The sequence below is a fragment of the Camelus dromedarius genome, chromosome 12, assembly GCF_036321535.1.
Source record: "Camelus dromedarius isolate mCamDro1 chromosome 12, mCamDro1.pat, whole genome shotgun sequence".
Taxonomy (NCBI): domain Eukaryota; kingdom Metazoa; phylum Chordata; class Mammalia; order Artiodactyla; family Camelidae; genus Camelus; species Camelus dromedarius.
In genome coordinates, this window is record NC_087447.1 from 48,197,194 (window position 1) to 48,219,266 (window position 22,073).

Consider the following 22,073-nt stretch of genomic DNA (forward strand, 5'->3'; position numbering starts at 1 on the left):
CATCTTCACCTACAGTTGGTACTGTCAATCTTTTAAATTTTAGCCTTTTTAATACATGTGTAGTGGTATCTCCTTGTGGTTATAATTTGCACTTTTCTAATGACTAATGATGTCAAACATTTTTCATGTCTTTTTTCTATCAAGTTATGAGTTCTTCATATATTCTGAATACTGGTCCTTCATCAAGCATCTGATATACAAGTATTTTTTCAGCCTGAGGCCTGTTTTTGTTCAGATCCTTGCAGGCTGCTTTACTGAGAACCTCAGTTCCTCACTGGCTGGAGGCTGCCTTCAGCTCCTTGCTACTGGGCCTCTCCATAGGCAGCTCACAACATGGCAGACTGCTGTGGAGAAGCAAATGAGAAGAGTCAGATTGTGTGAATAAGACAGAAGTCAGTCTTTCATAGTCTAACCTTCAGAGCGACATCACTTTTGCTGTACTCTACTCCTTAGAAGCAACTCACCAGGGGCAGCCTATATTCAAAGGAAAAGGATCATGCAAAGGTATGAATACCAGGAGGCAGATACCATTTCAGAAAGCATTCAGAAGATATGCAGGTGCCTATCATAAACATCTTCAAAATTCTTTGTTTTCAGTACTTTAATTCTTCTGATTTTTATCTTCCTGGAATTTTTGTGTTGCTATGTATACTATTCTCCTCTTAGTATTTACTTTTCCATTTCTTTGCTTTCTAATAAAAGAGTTCCTCAATGTAATGTTCCCACTAATCAGTGGAATCCAGTGTATTTATCTCACCTGTGTTTTTAATTTCAACTATTATATTTTTTCACTTAATAGTTATATTTGATTTTATGAATCTTGTTCCATATTGCTAGTATCTTATCTCTTTAATATTTATCATGCCACCTTTAAATTACTGGTTGTCTTTTCAAGCATTTCTGCTTCATATGATACTCACTTTTTCTTTTGAGGCTGTTTTCAGGTATCCAACTACCTGGCCTGAGTCCAAATTCTCCTTGGGTATGGGCTGTAAGTCTGGGGAGGTATACTGGGCAAGGGTCGAAGACCAGAACATCAAGTGTTTAAGGTGGTGAAGGGACAAACCTTGCAACAGATTCTAGAACCACAAGACCACATGTAATTGCTCCCATTATCACCCCACTAAACCAAACTTTATTTCAGGGCCTTACCTTTAAACCTCGTTCAGAAAGCAGCAGCTCTTCAGGAGGCAGTCTCCCTAGATTATAGTCCATTGAGTGATGTTTTGAAAGGGTAAAAAATGAGTATAAGGCTTAAGGCAGGGAGATCATTCTCCACCTATTTTCATCAACTCATTACTTATCAGGGATTTTATACTGCCCTGACATTACCCCTGTGGATACCTGCACCTGTAGTCTGGACTGTGGCCTCCATTTCTATAGTAAGGGGGACAGCTGTGGTTTGCCGTAAGGGTGAGCCCTCTGTAAAGGACCAGATCGTAAATATTTGGGGTCTTTGGGCCCAAATATCATCTGTTACGGTTATTCAACTTTGCCTTTGTAGTGAGAAGGATGGCTGAGTTCTAGCAAAACTTAACTTAAAAATAAGAAGCAGGCTGGATTTGGTGGAAGGATAGTTTGCCACCCCTGTTCCAAGACAAAGGTGGGGTTACAAATGGGGAGGCATAAACAGAACTTAAACTGCTTTTCTTAACACATCCTATTATTGCCTCCACCAATGGCTCTATCTTTCAAGTTGTAGCCACTCTCCCTCACCCTCAACAATTGAAGAGTCTTCTGACTCTTGAGAGGTTTCTCAGATTTGTTGTTGGTTTGTTATTTTTCTGAATTCCATGTTCCCTTTATAGTTCTAAGGAGGAAGTAGGTAACACATGCTAACTCACTACTTTGGCAGGAATGGGAAACCAAGTCAATAATTGTTTTCTTTCATGTTTATTTATACATTTTTGGCAGCAAAACTGTGTTTATTTAAAAAAAAATCTGCACTATGAACACACTTCACTGCTTTAGTTGAAGAACCCCAAGCCAAATAAAAAGACCAATATTAGAAGCAGCATTAACTGGTTACTGCCTTAAAGATACACAGAAAGAACCAAATGCTACAGTGTAGGAAGACAATCACCTCCATGTCAGAAATCACAACTTTTTCCAAATAAAGAATATGACCCATCTGCCATATTGAATTGATATTTATTTCAGGACATGCCATGTCAAAATAAAACAAAAGAGTCAACCCTTGCCTTTAACAATAATATTGTATTATAAAAGCACTTTACACTCCATCCCATCTTTTGAGTATAAGTTACTGGGGTATGTGGGCTAATGATTATCTGAAAGCATTTCCCTAATCAGACCCATAATCCAAGTGCTCTCTGAATAATACAAGGTGACAATAAGTGGGAAGTGGAGGAGGAAGAGGAAAGAGGGGAATAAGGTTCTCCCAGTTGAGGGTTTTGTTGCAATGAGGGGATGAGGAAGTATGAAGATATTTCTGTTGTCTTTTCGTCTTTATACTGTGTTAAGTAATGCTTACAACATAAATTTAGCAGGCTTTTCCTGAGTTGTAACTCAGAAATTTTCTTCCTGCAAACAATGTATTTACAAATGTGTTGATTAACTTACACAGCAATCTCACAATAACTAGTAAAGATTAAAATGGTGCGCTCGTAGTATATTTGTTTGCAGTGTTTTAAGGGAAATACATATTGCCATCATGATGAAGCTCTAAATAGACTGAATAAAACATCTAAAAACTGAAATTACTTTTAAAAAAGCAAAGAAATAAATATCACCAAAGGAAAAAGATTAACTGTAGCTTAAATATAAATCACTAGTTAATTAACCAAACTATACATATCTAATAAAAAGCAAAAACAGATTGAGAGAACCAACATAAAAAAATGGTGAAAAATAAGGCATAAATCTGCATAATATTGAGTTTTATTTTCATTCTCTCCTTTCCCTCTTCTATGGATGCTTTTTCAGATCTGTCTCTAAGGACTTAAAACTGTTTCCATTTTAAATTTGACCTCAAATGCCTGAACAAAGTATTTGCTATTCTGTTGAGGAGTCTTTAGTTGGTAAACTTTAGATATCATTGTTTCTACTGGTTATGGTAGTTTTGATCAAGATGCCAAATTTAAATTCCAATGGTTCTTGTTAAAGGAATTTGATTTTTACGTGCCTTGCCTGCATAGCATTGAAAAAAAAAAAAAAAGGAAAGAGAAACAAAGAGAAACAAAGAAAGAGCCCAAGAGAAATCTATTGCTTAAAAAAGTTTTGCTTTCTAAACAGAGTAACTCTATTTCGACAATTATTTAAAAACCCTGGGAGAAACAGCTCTTATGAGAATTAAATATTTAAAACCTGTTCTGAAGCACTTGTACTTTTCTCTCCCAGAGTCTAACATGTGAAAGGATCATTTGTTTTGGTCAGAAATATATTTTATGTTCATTTACTTGTATGTACTCAGTATGTTCATTAGGACTCATTCTGAAGACGCACCAGAACCTTTTTGTTATTCTAGCACTGTCTATCGTGATAGTTGAGTTTTGACCTCAATTAAGGTCTAAGAAATCTGTATCAATGCTCAAGAATAATTTTGGATATCTTGGCCCAAGGCCTAGAGCAAGTGGCAACACTAAAATTGAAGGATAATTCCCATGGGCTTGGTGTGACTACTGCTTTGCCCCCTCATTTGTTTTGAAGGAGGGAGGGTAGGAACAGGGTAAAAAAGAAGTGAGTAAAGCAGGAAGAGATCAAGTAGGTAGGCAAGTGCTGCTGTCAACAATTGCTCCTTAACCAAGCCACATATTGTTGAGACTTCCATCATTTTGAAGTACATTCTCATAAAATTAAAAAGGAAAAAAAGTTAAGAAAATGCATGTAAATTTTAAAGTTATCACTGGAATATGCTGGAATCATTTGGCTTTTTGTAAAATATAAATAATGAAGACACTGACTTTTTTGTGCTTGTGAAGCTAATAGATCATCACCACGAGACAGGCAGCAATGATGAATTGCAATACGTTATTACTGAAGGGAAAAGGTTCAAGCCAATATTCACACTGCAGTCAATGAAAGAGTAAGGGGGCCAAAGCAGTGAGCTTCTGGAGGAAAGTTGAAGATGCCATGGGGGATTAGCAGGAGCAGCCTCCTTCGCTGACTGGTTGCTCCTGAGGCTTTTCCAGTTTTATGTCAATCACTGAAATAAAAGTTAAGGAGCTATAACTGGGAAAGTACAATTCCAATTCTGTTGAATACCAACAACTCTGGTAAGCACCCCCTTCCATTCCTTTTTGGCTTCAGAGCTTACACAGCTACTATTTTCTATATAGTCAGCTCACCATATGAGCTACTTATATGGAATAAACTTGCTTATATCTACTATATGCAGTAAGGTTCAGAACAAGGTTAATTCTTAATCATGGGAATCTATCCTAAAGAAATTATTCTATAGGATCAAGAAACCATATAAAGATGACATTCCTTATGGAATCACCTAAAATAAAAATCTGAAAATAGCCTCCAAGAGAGTTCCAATAATAGGGAGAGAATTTAATAAATGATGTGGTCTCAACTCTATAGAACACATTATGCTATTAAAATAAAGGTTTAGAAAACATAAAACATTAAAAGTGGGAAGAGCTGAATACAAAGTGCTACGAATGCTATAGCTTAACAAAAACGTCTGGATATGGAAAAACACTAGAAGGTAAATATAAGACAAACAATGAAAATATCAAAATATAAAATTATTTAAAATAACTAATATTACATGTGCTTCATTATGTCCCATTTCTGAAAGCAGAGGCCACAGAAAGCAGAAAGCTCCAATGCTAGAAAAAGCAGAGGAAGAAAATATGATATACACTGTGGGGAAAAAGCCCAGAGCCAAGGGGAGTCAAAATTAAGAAGTAGGAAGCTGGGATTCTAAGAGTTTCCTGTTCATTAAAAATCAAGCAAGCAAACAAACACAAAGCCTCTCACTGATTAACTGGAGTGAGCAGCAGGCTGCCAAGAGTGTACTTGGATAATAGGATCTCATTTGCTATAGAAAAACTCCAAGCTTCTTTGTTCTGAAACTATCAACTCTTGGCTGCAAAAGGCAATGGCACAATATTCCTAAGCCAACCAAGTGGGACTCTAAAGACGTGTTAATAATAAAATTTTCTGATGAAACAAAAAAGATACTGTCTTCTCTGCTTCTGTCCTGTGTGCTTTCCATTCCAGGTAGAGCTGCTGCAACACGTCGGAAGAGCTGTGGAAAAGAGAGACGTGATAATTGGGAAGGAAATTTTAGCGAATGGTATCAAGTTAAAGGAGGATGCTCACTGGATGGTGAGTTAAAGGAAATGGCTTCTGGGTTATTCCAGAGAACTTAGCATAATGAAAGCACATTAAAATGTCCATTTATTCTATAAATGAATACCATATGAAAAGCATTATGCCAAATACAAAGAGGAATAAAGATATGATCCTTGCTTTCCAACTGGTGAGATTGGACATGAACAAACAGCTAAGAAATCAGCAGCAAAAATATCATTTGAGTTATAAAAACAAAGTACTATAGGAACTCAGAGTAAGGATTGTTCACTTAGTTAAACTGTATTGTGGCATTCCTGTCTTATTATGAGTTAGGTTCTTAAGTTAGTGTATGTATAGAGAAAGTCAGTCTAGTCAAAATTACCCTTGACAATTCCTTAGGAAATAACTGTTAGAAACCACAACACCTCCTCCCAAGTCCAGCAGAGCTGGCTTTTCCTGCATCACTGCAAAGAGCACCAGTGGAAGTGGTTGGCTTCTGTTTAGAGGTATGATGCCATGAAAGATATCTTCAAAAGGATAATCACAGTCAAGCCTGGTGTTATGTTCGCTTTGAGAGGCATGGGAAATACAAACTGACTGAAGGAATAACAGATTCATACCTTCAACTTTATGCCCAAATCGAGCCATCCACTTACTGGGTAGAATAGCAAGTGAAAGTGCTTATTTCAATCATTTCTCTTTTTGTTAGGCATGTAACATAAAATTCCTACAATTAAATGCACATATAATGTAACTGCCTTGTACCAAGTACCTGCTTACTGGAAGCATTGTCTGAAGTTCTCTAGGGACACAGAAATAAACAAGACGTAATTTTTAAATTCAAGGAGCTCACAGTTTGGCAAAGGATAGGGATTCTAACAATTCTGTGTGTTACAATGTGATTAGTGCTGTAAACTAAGGGAGCAGAGAATGATTTAAGAATAAAGATGTAAGAAGGCCCCAATCAGGCAGCTGAGAAAAGTCCATACACAATGACATCTGAACTGGGATTTAAATGCAGTTTTTAAGATTTCACTTGGCTGAAAAACATACCGTGCAAAGCACTCAGAGTTTAAGTGCTCCATAAATGTTGCTGAGTTAAAATGAGAAGAAACAGAAAGAACAGAAGGCCTGGGATGGAAAAATCAAACTGTGAGTAATCTGTTTACAGAAAGAAGCATAGAAAAGGAGTAAATCTTTATCTGTAGGCAATAGTCTGATGGGGTAGGATCAAGAAAGACTTGAGAAGAAGTATAATTGTTTTGGTCCTATAACATTTAGTAGCATTTTGAAGATGTACAAAAATTAGGCATTGGCTTCAGTATTCAACCAAAACCAGCTATTAGACTTAAAACTGCAGAATGCTTACCTTAACGTTATTTCTAGTACTCCAGAAATTGTGCATGATCAAAGATCATGTGGCTGTGTAAATTACCATTAATCAAATCAATGTAATATTAATTGTATAAGATGGACTCATTTGGATTAATATATGAATACTCAGTTTCAAATATGTATCAGCATTCTAGATCTAGATACAAGAATAAAATGCTGCAATAATTAATATCTGTGAAAGCTGTTAATTTTATAAACAAAAATAACTTAAAATTTACAGAAGCAAAATGAATATAGAAATAGACTGACACAGTGCATTAGATAACTCTAGGAAGAGTATTATACCCTTTCAAAATTAGCAAGTGTTTAATTAATTAACTAATGCAGGCAAAATTGGACAATAATTCTTTTTAAGTTTTTATATATTAGCATTAGATAATAAATTAAGAGCAGAATGCCAACTCTGTCAGCTCAAAATTTTATACATCAGGAAAAGCCTAACACCCATTAAAAATCACTTTTCATCGGACATAAAGAATAAGAAGAAAAATGTATTTTACGGAAGATAAGAAAGTTTGGAAAAAATGTGCTCCTCCACCAACATCAACTGAGAACAGCCATCTATTTAGCACTGCAAACTGGCAATAAGTATATGACTACTGGAATAATCTAGCAGCTGACAATGTGGCACTAGACTAAATCTTGTAACTCAGAAATTCATTCTACCATGGTGATACTCAGTTTTGGCCTCAATGATTTTCAAGAATGGTGAGGTAGTCCAGACTGACTGAAGCACAGAATATATAAAAGGATTGGAATGAAGCTATATATTTTGAAGGCCAGGCTAAGAAAGACCTGCAGAGAATACTGACTTTATCCTGGTAAAGTAAGGTGTTAAAAAAAAAAAAGCAGTTTGTATTAGGACTTCTATCGATGATTCCAGTGTCTTACTATGACTACAAAGACATACAAATTGCACATTGAAAGTAAAAGATATTGGGGTGGATGGCTGAAAACTAAAAGGTGAAGTATTTACATTCTGGGTGGGCCACTTACATGATAGGTTATCTTTCTGTTCTTCAACTTTCTCATCTGTAAAATGGGCTTAAGATAATAGTACACTTAACTGACTTGTGAAAATTAAGGAAAATCATTATGTAAATGGCTTAGGACTGATCTGTTATAAAAGAAGTCTTTCATAAACAGCAGCTCTATTTCTATCAGAGACTAGTTACAATAACCCATGGTCCTGTGGGCTAAGGGAACAAAGTATCTTTCCAAATGTTATGAAATTCTGCAAGAATTCTAGGGCTATAGCAAACCACTAACAGGCATAAAATTCTGCTTTAAGAAACTATGAAAAACTGATAGGAAAATCGCAGGGGTTAGGCGAGACCTTCTGAAAACATCAGAGCAGAAATGAAATGTTCTCACTGAGGAACATCTAGAAACCTTCCCCAAGATCTCATAGCTTGCTCTGACATGAAGTATTTATTAAACTGCCTATCTGTTCAAGATGCATAATCTTTCTGGCTCTAAAGGATATCAAAGTTTATTATGGGCTAGTTTAGAAATTGAATTTTTTTTTCATGGGGAGGCACAGGGAAGATCTGTTTAACTTCTGTGAAAATGGAATGAGATTTACAAGTTTCGAGGTTTTTTAAGAAATTAAAATAGATTCTAATTAGTGAAAAGTGCATAACTAATGAGGTCTTCCAAGGAAGGTATTATTAAGAGTCACACTCATCTACCTATTGTCATAATATAACACAGTATTTAATGTGTTTACAGAAAGCATAGAATTTGAACCAAGAAACTCTAGTACTAACTACCGCATTATTACAGCTTTGTGACTTCAAAGATATAAATTTCTCTAATCCTTAGATTTCTTCTAATAAAAAGGGGGACATAGTTGTGAGGTTCAAAGGATACAGTGATGTTCCGTCTTCCTTGGAATATCTTCCCCTGCTCCCAATCCAAACTGTCTAGCTGACAGATCCTTCAGGATCCATTCCCTGATAATTCCTGAGAAAACCTCCCTAACCCACTCCTAGATTTTTTCAATCTCATTATCTTCCAATCTAATCAAGTATTTCCATATATTCTAATAGCACCCTATATTTCTTCTTTCAGAGCTTTGATTATACTGACTGTAGTGGCCTAGTCTTTCTCTCTAGACTTTAAACGCTGGAGGGCAAGGCTTGTATTTCATATTTGTTACCCTAGTACCTGACATGTAGTAGATATTTTTAAAAATGCTACTTGAAAGAATGGCTAATGGGTGTGAAAACACAGTAGAAAGCACAGAGTGCAGTACAAATAGTTGATTAGTGCCTTTATCTACTGGCTTGAGTCCACTTGCATCTGAATTCTCAGATAATTCCTTAGGCATGACTATCCATAATACTATTTAGCAGATGACCACAGATCTGAGAAAGTCTGTTCTTTTATACAGTGAAGGAAAAAACCAGGAATGCTTATGCCCACTGAATCCTTCCAACCCCTAAAAACAGGCAACAAAAGAAATCAATGTACTCAGTTTCTTGTAAAAAAGGAAGTTATAAAAAGGGTTTTAAATTTATATGCAGAGTGAAAGTGAAGAAAAACTCTGATAAACTTTAACCTGATGAAAAAAAGAAATGCTGCTGAAAATCTCCAATGAAACATAAAAAAGGATTCAATTAACATAAGCAAATATAATGGGAGAAAATGACAATTAAGAGGAACCAGAACATCAACCGGTAGATTAGAGAAATACACACTTAAAGAAAGCAGTAAGCTGGGAAAGGTACAGCTCAGTGGCAGAGCGCCTGTTTAGTATGCACGAGGTCCTAGGTTCAGTTACCAGTACCTCCATTTAAAAAATAAGTAAATAAATAAACCTAGTTACCTCCACTCAAAAATAAAGAAAGAAAAATAAAGAAAGCAATAAGCCTCCATTATCTACAAAGCTAAATATATGAGACACAGAGAGTAAATAGGTTATCATGACCCCATAGATTTCCCCCTATCCTTTTATTTTACCTTAGAAAGTAATTAGAATACTTCAGGAAAGCTTTTTTGAAAGGTTATGCGTGAAGTCCTTCCTCTGGACCAGTAGTTCTCTACACCTAGTGTGCATCGGAATTACCTGGGAAACTTAAACAAAACACCAGATGCTTGGGTCCCATCCCTAAAGACAGATTCAACTAGTTTGGTGTGGGGCTGGGTCATTAGATCATTTCATTCAAAGATCTCCAGATGACAACACGCTGTAAGAGTTAAAGATCGACACTGTAACAATAATTTGTAAGGAGCGTGAAGTAATCAATCGAATCAAGTAAGGCAAGAAAGAAGCTAATACCGAGTGTTTAACTTAACCTATTTTCTCATTTGAATCCTTGCAGTAATTCTGGGAAAACTGTGTAACTTCTGTTCTAGGTTTTCTCTCTAAAATCAGTGCAACAACAGCAGCTGACTTAAGAGGACTGTTACACGGATTCATTCCTGTATTCAACAAGTATCTAAGCACTTACATATTCTGTATAAAGTGCTTGGTAGAAAGACAACAAAGAAATGTTTTAAAGTTAATATTTATTACATAATATTTATACCACGCTCTCTAGATAGTCTTGTTTTATATGTTAATTTCTCTTCTTCCTTGGAGTATTCCCTGTCTTTTATCTATCCAAATCAAATATACTTCTCAAGGGCTTAGCTCAGATTGCAGCATTTTTAAACAAAGCCTTCCTTCATCATCCTAACTGTATATGATCTTACTCATTTCTGCATCAAATATAATTCCTTGTGCCAACATCCATTTTACATCTCAATAATAACTGTGGATATTACTCTGTAGCACTTGCTAGGCATTTATCATGTACTACCTACCTTTCACTGCATAGTTTTCATGAGAATGTGACTCTTTTCAACTGTAAGTTTTTTGAAGTCAAGAATCATATTTTACATAATTTTATGTACTCCAAAGAACATACAGTTGTCTCACATAATGTAGGCACTTGATAGCTATGGAATAAGGTATGTGATAAAGTACAAGATTAAAGGTATGTGATAAAGTACAAAATTAAGACCTGCCATGAGCCAAGAACTGTGGTTGACATGCAATATAGTGGTGTAGGAAAGATACCACCCCTACCAATGCTTAAAGTAAATATGCTTTCTCAGCAGGTATAATATGCACACATGTGTGCACAAATATACAATTCCACTGTGAATAGTACATAAGCTTTTATTTTCTTGTTAGTGCTGATGCCCATCAGCTATCACTGATTTCTCACAAAGTCCTCCCTTCTCTTTCAAACAAATCTTTTTTCTTCTGACAAGCGTTGATGATTTGAGAAGTTAAAGGTCAAGGAGTGTTTCAGTTCCTTTTCCATTTTCCAGTATTGTAAAATTAGAGAATATAATAAGAAGGGTGATACCTACATACTTAGTACTTCACTGAAAGAATGTACTAATTCTGAAATGAAAAGTGAGGTGGAGCCTTAAATAATCACCTTATCATTACCATTTCCTTCAGCAATTTAAACACCAGACCACTTTCACAAAGAAAGCATTATTAATGCTTTTCTAAAAAGGAATTAAAAAAATAAAGGGTAAATTTTTCTTTGGCTATCTTTTTATGACATATTGAATAGGATGAAAAACACTATTTAAATATCCTATAAAATACGAGAGCTCATGTTAGGTTACTATTATTTATTCTAGTTCTAGCCTTGATAGTTTTTATTTAAAAACTACAACAATTTGTTTAAAACCAAAACAGGGCTTTAGGGTTAAGTGCTTAAATCAGACTAAAGAGCAAAAAGTTTGAAGCAAAGAACATTTTTAAATAAGAAGAAAAAGTAGCAGTATTGGGTAGGATTAAATTTGTTTTAAGCCAAAGTTCTCACTAAGGCCCAATTACTCGAATGATGTTTAGACATTAAATGATGCATTAGTGAAATCTCTCCTAGAATAATTTAAAAAGGAAAGAGAGCGACAGAGAAAGCCCATCTTAAGCTTTTATTACTATAATATTATAATCAAGTACATGATAATAACTGGATAATAATACCTGGAGGTATGGTGGAGAATGTCAGAGAAAATGTCTCCAAAGAGCTGACATCTAAACTGAAACTTAAAAGGATGAGTAGGTATCAGTCAGGAAAGGAGAAAATGAATATTCTGAGCAAAGAGAACAGCATGAACAAAGATATGGAACCATGGAAGAGTACACTGTGAGGAGAGAATTAGTGACAAGTCAGTATTACTTACAAATGTTTAAAGGCAAGAAGAGATGGGAAGTAAAGAGCCAAAAATGAAAACAATAGAGAGAATTTTCCTTAAAGCTCTACTTATTCAGTTTCAAGGATTTTATTTTAACCCTCTATTGATAAGCTAGAATTAAAAAAATAATAATTTATTGGTCTGTAAATCCTATAAATTTGAGACTACTCCTTCATACAACCTATAGCCCTGAAGAATAAAGCAGGTGAGTTTTTGGCTACCCTATCTTTTAGAAAGCAGTTTGATAATGTGAGGTCCCCCCATATTTTCCTGCCCCCAAAGATTCCTGTTACAAACACTGTAAGAACACCAGCAGTTTATTAAGGATAAAGTAACCAGAATGTATTTTTACAACAAACAAAACACCATGCCTGAACAGAAACAGACTCATAGACATAGAATTCAAACTTGTGGTTGCCAGAGGGACAGTGGGTGGGAAGGGACAGACTGGGATTTCAAAATGTAGAATAGATAAACAGGACTGTACTGTGTAGCACAGGGGAATATATATAGGATCTTGTGGTGGCTCACAGAGAAAGAGAATGTGACAATGAATGTATGTATGTTCATGTATAACTGAAAAATTGTGCTCTATACTGGAATTTGACATTGTAAAATGACTATAACTCGATTAAAAAAATGTTAAAAAAAAAAAAAAAAAACCACCATGCCTGATAGCAAATACTTGCTTTACCATAATCTTACCATCAAAAACTAAAATGAGGGAAATTTACCTCAAAACAATGCAGTAGGGATGTAGTAAGAGTATGGTGAGTTTACAACCTAGCAATCACATAATCTTGTAATCATAATGAAATACTTGTCCTATAAACAATCTGAAAAGTTTGGCAAACTTTTCCCAAACTATGTCACATTTAGATTTTTTTCACTGTTCAATGATATGTTTCTAATTCATGAGGCCTGCTATTGCTAAGAGGAAGAAAATCTTACACTAGAGAATAGAAAACTCACACAATTTAAAGTTTTTTCAATTTGATAACCTCAACCCACCCATACCCAAAGAACACTTACCTGCTTTACATTGTATCCTGCTTTTGCACTAGTTTCAATAAACATAACATTCAGCTCTTTGGCTTTCCTCTCTCCTTCCTCAATTGACACTTGCCTATAGAAAAAAAAAAAGATAAACAAATTCTTCTTTTGGAAAGATGACGATATAAGATTACAAACAAGGCTCAAAAAAACCTTTTCTTGATATGGCATTGGTTATACAGGCAATACTAGTTTGAAAATTCATCAAGCTGCAATACACTTAAAATTTGTGCACTTCCATGTGTATGTTATACCTAACTAAACATTTCTTTTAAAGGCATTTTTTAACGTTTTGCTTTTACTTGCTGAGCTCACCTTCTATTTTTTTTAATTTTTAAAAATCTTAATAGTCTGCTATTTTCTCTTAATATCAGATTATAAGTATTTAGCTTTGTGATTTAAAATTTCTGTGTAAAATAATTTTTTATGGCTAGATAATGTCAATTTGTTACCATAATTTATGTAAACAGTCCAAAACTGTTAGAAATATAAGCTGTTTTCAAATTTTACACTACTATGAATCATGCTGCTATGTACATCTTTGTGCACTTTGCATCATTTCTTTAAGTTGGATTCTGTGGAATTCTACAAGTGGAACAAGTGAGTCGAAAGACATACATTACAAAGTCTCTTGATACATGGTATTAATTCATGTCAATACTTCTTTTACAGGGCATTTTGTGATACATTATAATCAGCAGTGCCTCTCAAATTGTGAGAGATTCAAGTGCGAGACTATCTCATTTATCTTGGCGTTCCTAGTGCCTAGCTATCACATTGGTGTTTAATAAATATGCATGTATTCTAATTAAATGAGTCTGAACTATCAGCTAACAAATCCGGCTTCTTACAACACAGAAAACCAAAGCAAAGCAAGAGAACTTCTACAAGCTCCCACCAAAATCTATCCTCCAATCTATGTGTGTGTGTGCCTTATATTCTACCTCTGGTCTTACTACTATGGAGGAACTGTCCTTACTCCCCAAACTTACAGCTATTTACTAGATTCCACTCTTTTCTTGTCTACAAGAAGATATTATACTAGAATTTGTCAACTTTCTAAAAACAAAATCATTCTCTTATGTAAGAATCCAGCTATTAATGCTTTACTATATCTGCTTGTTTTATCCTCTTGTTCTCTATGTATTTATGTATATGCATATAAATTTTTTAAAAAACATTTTTTTCTTAGCAATTTGAGAGTAAGTTGACAATCAGCACATACCTTTAGCCCTAAATATTTCAGCATTGTGAATTTCCTAAAAACAATTATGTCAGATGCCCTAAAATTTACTCCTTGGACGTCTTCTCTACTACAGTTACTCCCTTGGTGATTTCATGCAGTCTTACGGTTTTAAATACCATCTATATGCTGATGACTCTCAAACATGTATCTAGCCTGGACTACTGCTCTGAACTCCATACTCATACAGATAACTGCCTACCTAACACGTAATTATCAGGATAACTAAGCCATTCTAAACTTAAAATGACCAAAAGCTTAAGTCATATTCCCCCTAAACCGTCTCTTTATTGCAGTCTCTTCTACAGTCAGTTAATGACAGTTATTCAGGCCAAAAATCTAGGTGTTATTCTTGACTCCTCCTTCTCCCACATCCCATATTCCATCCATTAATATATATTCCACCCTGACAGTTCTATCTTCAAAACATATCTGAATTTGACCACTCATCAGCACACAAGCTACTACTCTCCCAGTCCAAATCATCATCATTTCTTGCTTGGAATAAAGTCTGGGTTAGCCTCCTCACTTCTACCCTTACATATTTTCAACCTATGAAAAGTTACTCCCTGCTCCCTGCTCCAACTGCCCAAACATTCAGAAAGTCTACACTTTGCAATCTATACAACCTGGCTTTCTTCTTCTTCTTCTTTTTTTTTTTTTTAACTTAAACTCACTGCCTACTACTCTTGCCATCATTGTCTTTATCAGCTATATAGGCCTTCTTGCTCTCTTTCCAATAAACTAAGTGTATTTCAAACTCTGTGATTTTGCATTTTCTGAGCCATCTGCCTAGGACCTTTTTCTCCTCAAGATATCTGCATAGTTAGCTCCCTTACTTCCTTAGTGTCTCTACTCAAAAGTCACCACTCATCTTCTTGGTGAAGTCTTCCATTGCTATTCCATCTAGTATTTCAGACTCACCCTTGACATTTCATATTCCTTTTCCCTGCTTAATTTTTACCCTTAGCATGTATCAAACATGTATTTTTTAAAAAATCTATTTACTGCCTGGTTTACTCTCTGGAATAAAAGCTCCTTGAAAACTTGTCTTTTTTGCTCACTATCCTAGAGCATCATATTCTGAAACATAACTGATCCTTAATAAACATATCCTGAATGAATGACTACTAGTCTATAAATCCTGCACATGAAGGATTCCAGGCAGAAATCTTTTCTGGTTTTATAACTATGTCATCCCAATAAAATGGTTGAAGATTAGCTTTAGCAATGGTTCCAACTGTGGTTTGAGTTTATCAAAAGCACCTAGAAAGATTCTTTAAAATATAGATTCAAGGGCCCTACTCTAGACTAACAGAATCATGGTATCTGGAAGTAGGATCAAAAACCTTAAAAATTTTAAAGTTGTCCATGATCCTTTATAGTCAGAATCTTATAAGAGGATCTAATAAGCCACATTTACGAAGTGATTCTCAGGTTTTAAACATTTGGGAATCACTGGGCTACAGAAGAAAGAGTACTGAGCATCTAGGTAATTATATTGAGACAATGAAGCAGATGTATTCTGGCCTTTCCTCCAATATTTTACAAGAAAAGTACTTAACTGTCAAAGAAAGTGATAAAGTCATTTAACTTTGAATCATTTTTATTAAAACTTTTTTCTGATTACACAAGTAATTATTTTTTAAAAGACGAATAATTACAATAAACTCTTCTATACTCTCACTTCCTTCCCAAAGATAACTACAGTTAAGTTCCATGTATGCTTATGTAGATTTGTTCTAGGCCAAAGAATATGAATATATCTCTATATATCTACTATCTTATTTTTTTTTTAACCCGAAGGATATCATGCTATATATACACTGATCAAGTGTATTTCTAACCTTCATGTGTTACACAGCAATAAATTCCTCTCATTCTTTTTAGTGGCTATAAGAATTTCATTTACAAAATGCTACTACTAATAATAGACATTTAGACAGATTTTAATTTTTTAATATTATAAATAATGTTGCAATAATAATTCTATATACTCATCTTTTCACAATTCTGTGGGTTTATCTGTGGAATAAATTACTGGAGGCGGATTTGAGTCAATGAGTATTTTAAATTCTGATATTATTAAACTGTTTCTCCCCAATATTGTATTAATTACGTTTTCAATATACAAGAGTTTTTGTTTATTCAGACTCTTGATGATACTGTGCATTATCAATCTTCTGAATAATGACTGATATAACAGGTGAATATGATCTTTATATTTATGTATTCAAACTTATCAATCTTTCCCTTTATGGCTTCTGCATTCCATGTCATGCTTATAAAAAGCCCCCCACTACCAAAATATTTTCTTTTAATGCTTTTTAAAAAAATTTAAAACTTTTATTCACTTAAAAATTATTCTGGGGGAGGGGAGGGTATAACTCAGTGGTAGAGCACATGTTTAGCATGCACGAGGTCCTGGGTTCAATCCCCACGACCTCCATTAAAAAAATAATAAAATCAATAAATAAACCTAATTTCCTCCCCTCCACAAAATAAAATAAAATAATGAATGAACAAGGCTCTAATTCTTTTAAATGTGAATAGCTGAAGGGCAATAGTCTGACAGAAAGTACTAAGATGGTAATTCTAAAGCAATGGAGAAATATTACCTGAAAGAAAAATTGTAAATTCTTAAATTAAATTTGTAGCATTTCTGTACTCAATTGAAATAGTACACAATAAAGGAATAGATGCTTATAAGCACCCTTTTAGATAACTCTGGCTATAAAGGGAAATTCAGATATATAATATTTTTTTTAAAAATTAAGGTATTGAGGGGCTCTCCACTAAAGAATATATACCTACTGACCTTCAAATTCTCATATTGAAGATAAATAAAATAGTGAAATTTTATATGACAGCAAATCCAAAAACGTCAGAAAATGATTATCATAAAGAATAGATGAAGTCATACGCTGAATTTACTTTTAAACTAAAAAAGCTTTCTTGCCAATTTCAAATGAGGTACTATGGGCAGAAGTGGGCTTAACACTTTCACAAGCTTTTGAACATACCAGATTTCTTCACAACATTTTAATTAATAGCACAAGTTCGTTACCGAATTTCAATATCTAACTAATGAATAAACAATAAATAGTAAAAGCTTCTAGTATTAAATAAATGGTCAAGACTATTTAAAGCATAAAGAATATCCAGTAGATCACTTAAGAATGCTAAAAGCAGATATTCAAGCCACGGGTTCTACTGTGAATGTTAATAAATTTTGCATCCTGTGACTTGAATGTAGCTTTGCTCATTTGACTAAGGTATCACAATCAAGCTATTCAGTTCAACCTCACAGTCTGGCTCAATTATACAATTAAAAAGAAAAGAAAAGAATAAACTACACCACTGAATTAAAATGAATATTTATAAGAAGACTACCAAGCATATGCATTTATAATCATTATGAATACTTTTTAAAGATAGGATTTGTTTTTTAAAAACATTTTGTTCTTTAACAGAAAATTGCTCATGTTAATGAGGCCTAAAAATGTAAAATAGTTATTGGCTTCATCTGTCAACGATCTTTTCTTCCCATGTAAAAAAAAATCTTGCACAAGAGTTATTTACACATGGGCTTACATAAAACAAGAAACTTATTTTCCTTTCAACACTGAGTTTAATGTTTTACATTTCTATTTCAGGTTCCCACACTAAAGAAAAGAGGAGGTATAAAATTAAAGATTAAACATGTCTCTTTTTAAAACAGTTCTTCACTAACAAAAATAACAGGCTGCTTAACAAAGAAACCAAACATTCCATATACATACAAAATCACTCCATACCTCTTGTCAGCAAGATCTGTTTTATTTCCTACTAGCATGATGATAACATCACTTCCTCTTTCTGTTCTGACATCATCAATCCATTTTGTAGTCTGCTGGAATGAGTTAACATCTGGTATACAGGAGGGCAGATAGAGAGATTAGTGTTACTGCAAATGCCTCCCCAAGTGATGGACCAAGAAAGCAAAGAAGAACAAAGGAAAAAAAAAAAAAAAAAGAAAAGAAAAAAGCACTGGAAATTGGAAGGGGGCTGGCACATTAGGATCCACCTTTATGTGCCTGCAACATAACTCCATTTTATCTGAGTACAACTTTCAGTGAGCTAAACAAATCACAAGAATAAAATCCTCAAGGTTCCTTTTATAATAGTTTAAAATTTCTGGACATGACCAAATGAGTACAATGTACTTACTATATGCAATAGAAAAAAAAATCATTTTAAAATGTAAAGACAGCTATGGCAGATAATATGGTGTCATGTTGCCACAATGCTTTTTTGATTACTTACACATATATACCAAACATGACAAAGAAAGCATCTCCAAAAAGTTGTGTCAGCCAGTAAGTCCCAACACATCCAGAAAAATCTGTAAAGCCTTTAAACAGCTTTCAACACCACTCAGTTTGCACTGCTTTTTCAGTTTGTGATCACTTTAACTTGATGTTTATTAATTTAATGCACTAGAATCATTTAAAACAAAATCCATCTTTTCTAGCCCTGGATTCTAAGCAGAGTACTTCAATACATTTTATAGCAGCTAAAGAAAACAATTTACTAATATTTTAGCCACATATGCACAAATTTTAAAGAAAAATATACCTGGCTGATTTGGTTAAAGTAAGCACAAACATTTTAAAGCTGCAAAACTTGTCAAGGCACAATAATGAACATACATTTTTTTAAACAAGTAGCAACCCAAAGTAAAGCTTCAAGAAAAGATTGATTGCATTTGGCACCTAACCAAAAAAAAGTCTGAGTGCAAACTTCTAACTTACAATTCTGCCTTTGCAATTATTAAGTAGATATGCCTTTTGGTTGAGCAAATATACAAAATGTACACTAATAATATTAGTAGCTCCAAATCAATAGTTTGTTTATAAGAAATTTTTTAAAGAAGTCCAAAATGTGGTACTATCTTGGTTTACCTATAAATTATAGAGCAATATATGGAACTCTGCTTAATATTGCCTAATATAGCATAAACCAATTTACAAAGACAATTTTAATCAGAGCATTTCCCGTCTGTCACAAATGCTCCATTCAAAATTTACAGTCACTTAAAATGCCAAAGGCATTATTATTCAGTCTTGAGGGAAAAGAAAAAGGAAGACCATTTCTTGTTTTAGTCTCCCATTAAAATTTTTTTCTTGGAGAGAAATTACAACGTAATTTGTTAGCAACAAAGTAGTCAATCATAGAGTCCAGATATGATTCAAACGAAAATGGTTAATAGAAAACTGCACATTATGTTTTCTCTGCCTTCCTCTATAGAGGATGCTAGATGGGGAAAGCAGAGAAAAGTTGGCTAGTGGAAGCTTTTAACAGCCTCAGCAGAAGTCTTGAAGGATTCGGAAAACTTGGCAAGAGGCTTAAATGCAGATAATTTTATTTTAGAGAAATCTGACGTCATGTTAAATGAGAAAGGAGTGTTTCTTTCAACCATAATTATGGTGTCGCTTAGGGGTAACAGGATACTAAGAAAATCTTGGAGAGGATACATAATTGGACCTGAAAGAAAATATCCAGGGCAAAAAACCTGGCATGGCAGAAATAAAGCACATTGATACAAACACCAAAGCAAATATTTCTGACCTAGCTGGTCTGTGATAAGGTTTGCTAAAACTCATTTTTACATGCCAGTATAGAAAACAAGCACAAGACAAGAACATGCATGCAACTAAGCTAAAGAATGAAAGATTAGAAAGGCATAATTCCCCCCCACTCACTTGTGATATCATAAACAACAACTGCCACAGTGGAGTCACGAATGTAGCTAGGAATCAAGCTCCTGAACCGCTCTTGACCTGCTGTGTCCCATAATTGCAATCGTACCTAACAATAAAATCAGTCAAACAAGCAAGAAAAATAAGAAAGGTCAACCCGTTGCAAAATACCTACTTGTGATATCGTAAACTACTACGGCTGCAGCAGAATCACGGATGTAACTGGGAATGAGGCTACGGAAACGTTCCTGACCCGCAGTATCCCACAGCTGCAGCCTGATCTGTGGGATGGGAAAAAATAAATAAAAAAAAAAAACCAAAAAACCAAACTCATACTAAAAAGAAAAAAGAAACAATGTATTTTAAAGGGGGGAGGGTAGCAAGGAGGTGAAAAGGAAACTCATGCAAAAGGTTGCAGGGATGTGAGGAATGAAAATAACAAGTCCTTTCCTTTTTCAAAAGGAAGTAATACTCAAATTTTGCTTGATCTGAAGGTACATAACTCAAAAAATGGCAAAAGGAAAGATTTCACAGAATCATAAGTACAGTTTCCTTTTTTTCCTTCCCTATAACCTCTCTTTGAATCCAGACTGCAAAAGCAGACGCTGTTGATGTTCAAACAGTGCGCATAAAAGGGAAAAACAAAAGTAAATGTCAGTGAGCAACCCAGGCTATAAGACTAAAGGAAATTAATGCTTCTCTGAAAGCCTCTTTGAAACTAAAATAAAATGTCTCTTCTCTATTGGGTCCAGAACACTCTGAAATTGGGTCTCCAACTACCGTACTTATGTTTCTCCCATACATTTCTTCCTAGAACATTGTATATAACCTAACAAAAAGGAGAAATACCTTTTTTGTGACCCTACACAAAAATGTCTTTACTTTCTTACTTTTTCACATCTACATTCCAGGAAGCCTAAAAATAAGCATTTGGTTCTTTTTACCATTATAAACCAGTATACAAGTTTTCAAATTTTAAGAAATAGAATGCTATATATTAACAGATAAAAGAGAACATTCAAAAGAAAAAAACTCACAAACTTATAAGAAACAGCAATACGGATAAAATAATGTTTTTTGGGGATAGGTCCTGAAATAATGCATTGAAGACAGTCATTGTTTAGGTGGCAGGAATCTCTTCAAGGGAAAGCAGGCTAGAATACAGAATATAATTATATTGCACTAAAAAGGAGCATCCAAAAGATGGAAGACCAAAATCCAACATGTAAATACACATTGTTTTTTCTATTCACAGACAATTTGGTACATATCATATTCTGACAAATAAAACCTTGAAGTTCACAAATTGTGATACTCAAATGAAATCTTTTTGAATGCCTCAAGAGTAGTATTCAGAAGTTTTTTAGCAGCTCTAGTTTCTTCATGAAAATACTCTTTTAAATATCTCAATGCTATTTGTTATCATTTTTCCAAATCAAGACCACAAATTTTGTTTAACAAGCCTAGGGCTGGGCCATCAATTAGTTAGAAATAACAGCTTTCTCTCCTTTTAGATTTCACTTGGAGATAAAAAAAAAAAAAAAAGTCAGAATGCTAAGTACTATTCACTCCAAAATAACAGTTTTTTTCAAGGCCTGTAAACTAACATTGGCAACTCTGCTAAGTACTTCTTATGGTGACAATCATCGTTTACAACTTTGATCATAATTTTCTATGCTGGAGTGTTGCAGAAAATTGCACACTGAATACATTACTCACTGTTCGATCCTCCAAGTACATTGTTTTTGATAAAAAGTCAATACCAATTGTTGCCTGTAAAACAAAACAAAACAAAGAAGTTAAAATAATAATAGTTTAATGGCATTCAGCAGTTTAAGGTTCAATTGGGAATTATGATTATAGAATAATGAATAAACACATAAACATATCATAGCCAAATAAAAATGGACACAATTTTCAGTGATATGACATCCACCTACTAAGCACTTGTTGTACATTAGAGATTCTTTTAAGCCCTTTACATGATAGTATCTAATCTTCATAGATCTCTACAAAGTAGCTATTAACATCGTTATTTTCCTTATTTTACACACAATACTGGTGGTTGGAGAAGTTAAATAACTAGTCTAAGGACGCAAAGTTTGTGCTGTGAAGTTGGGAATAAAAGTCCAGCTTTTTCCAATATATACTTCTACATACACTTT

At 34.2% G+C, this 22,073-nt stretch overlaps 1 protein-coding gene across 2 annotated transcripts in view; it reads right to left on the bottom strand.

Annotated features, from left to right (window-relative positions):
* Positions 1–2,134: 2,134 nt before the first annotated feature.
* Positions 2,135–22,073, bottom strand: part of RAB6A (RAB6A, member RAS oncogene family) — a 45,873-nt gene continuing 25,934 nt past the window's right edge. The window contains exons 3-8 of one of the 2 annotated variants that reach the window (XM_031460306.2): positions 21,628–21,681; positions 20,084–20,189; positions 17,965–18,076; positions 12,904–12,997; positions 5,155–5,221; positions 2,135–4,165 (exon numbers count right to left, since the gene is read on the bottom strand). In XM_031460306.2, the coding sequence (XP_031316166.1) occupies positions 4,101–4,165; positions 5,155–5,221; positions 12,904–12,997; positions 17,965–18,076; positions 20,084–20,189; positions 21,628–21,681 (498 nt within the window). In that variant the 3' untranslated portion in view covers positions 2,135–4,100. Of the gene's footprint in view, positions 4,166–5,154; positions 5,222–12,903; positions 12,998–17,964; positions 18,077–19,911; positions 20,018–20,083; positions 20,190–21,627; positions 21,682–22,073 lie in introns of both variants that reach the window. The other variant, XM_031460305.2, reaches the window with a different exon arrangement.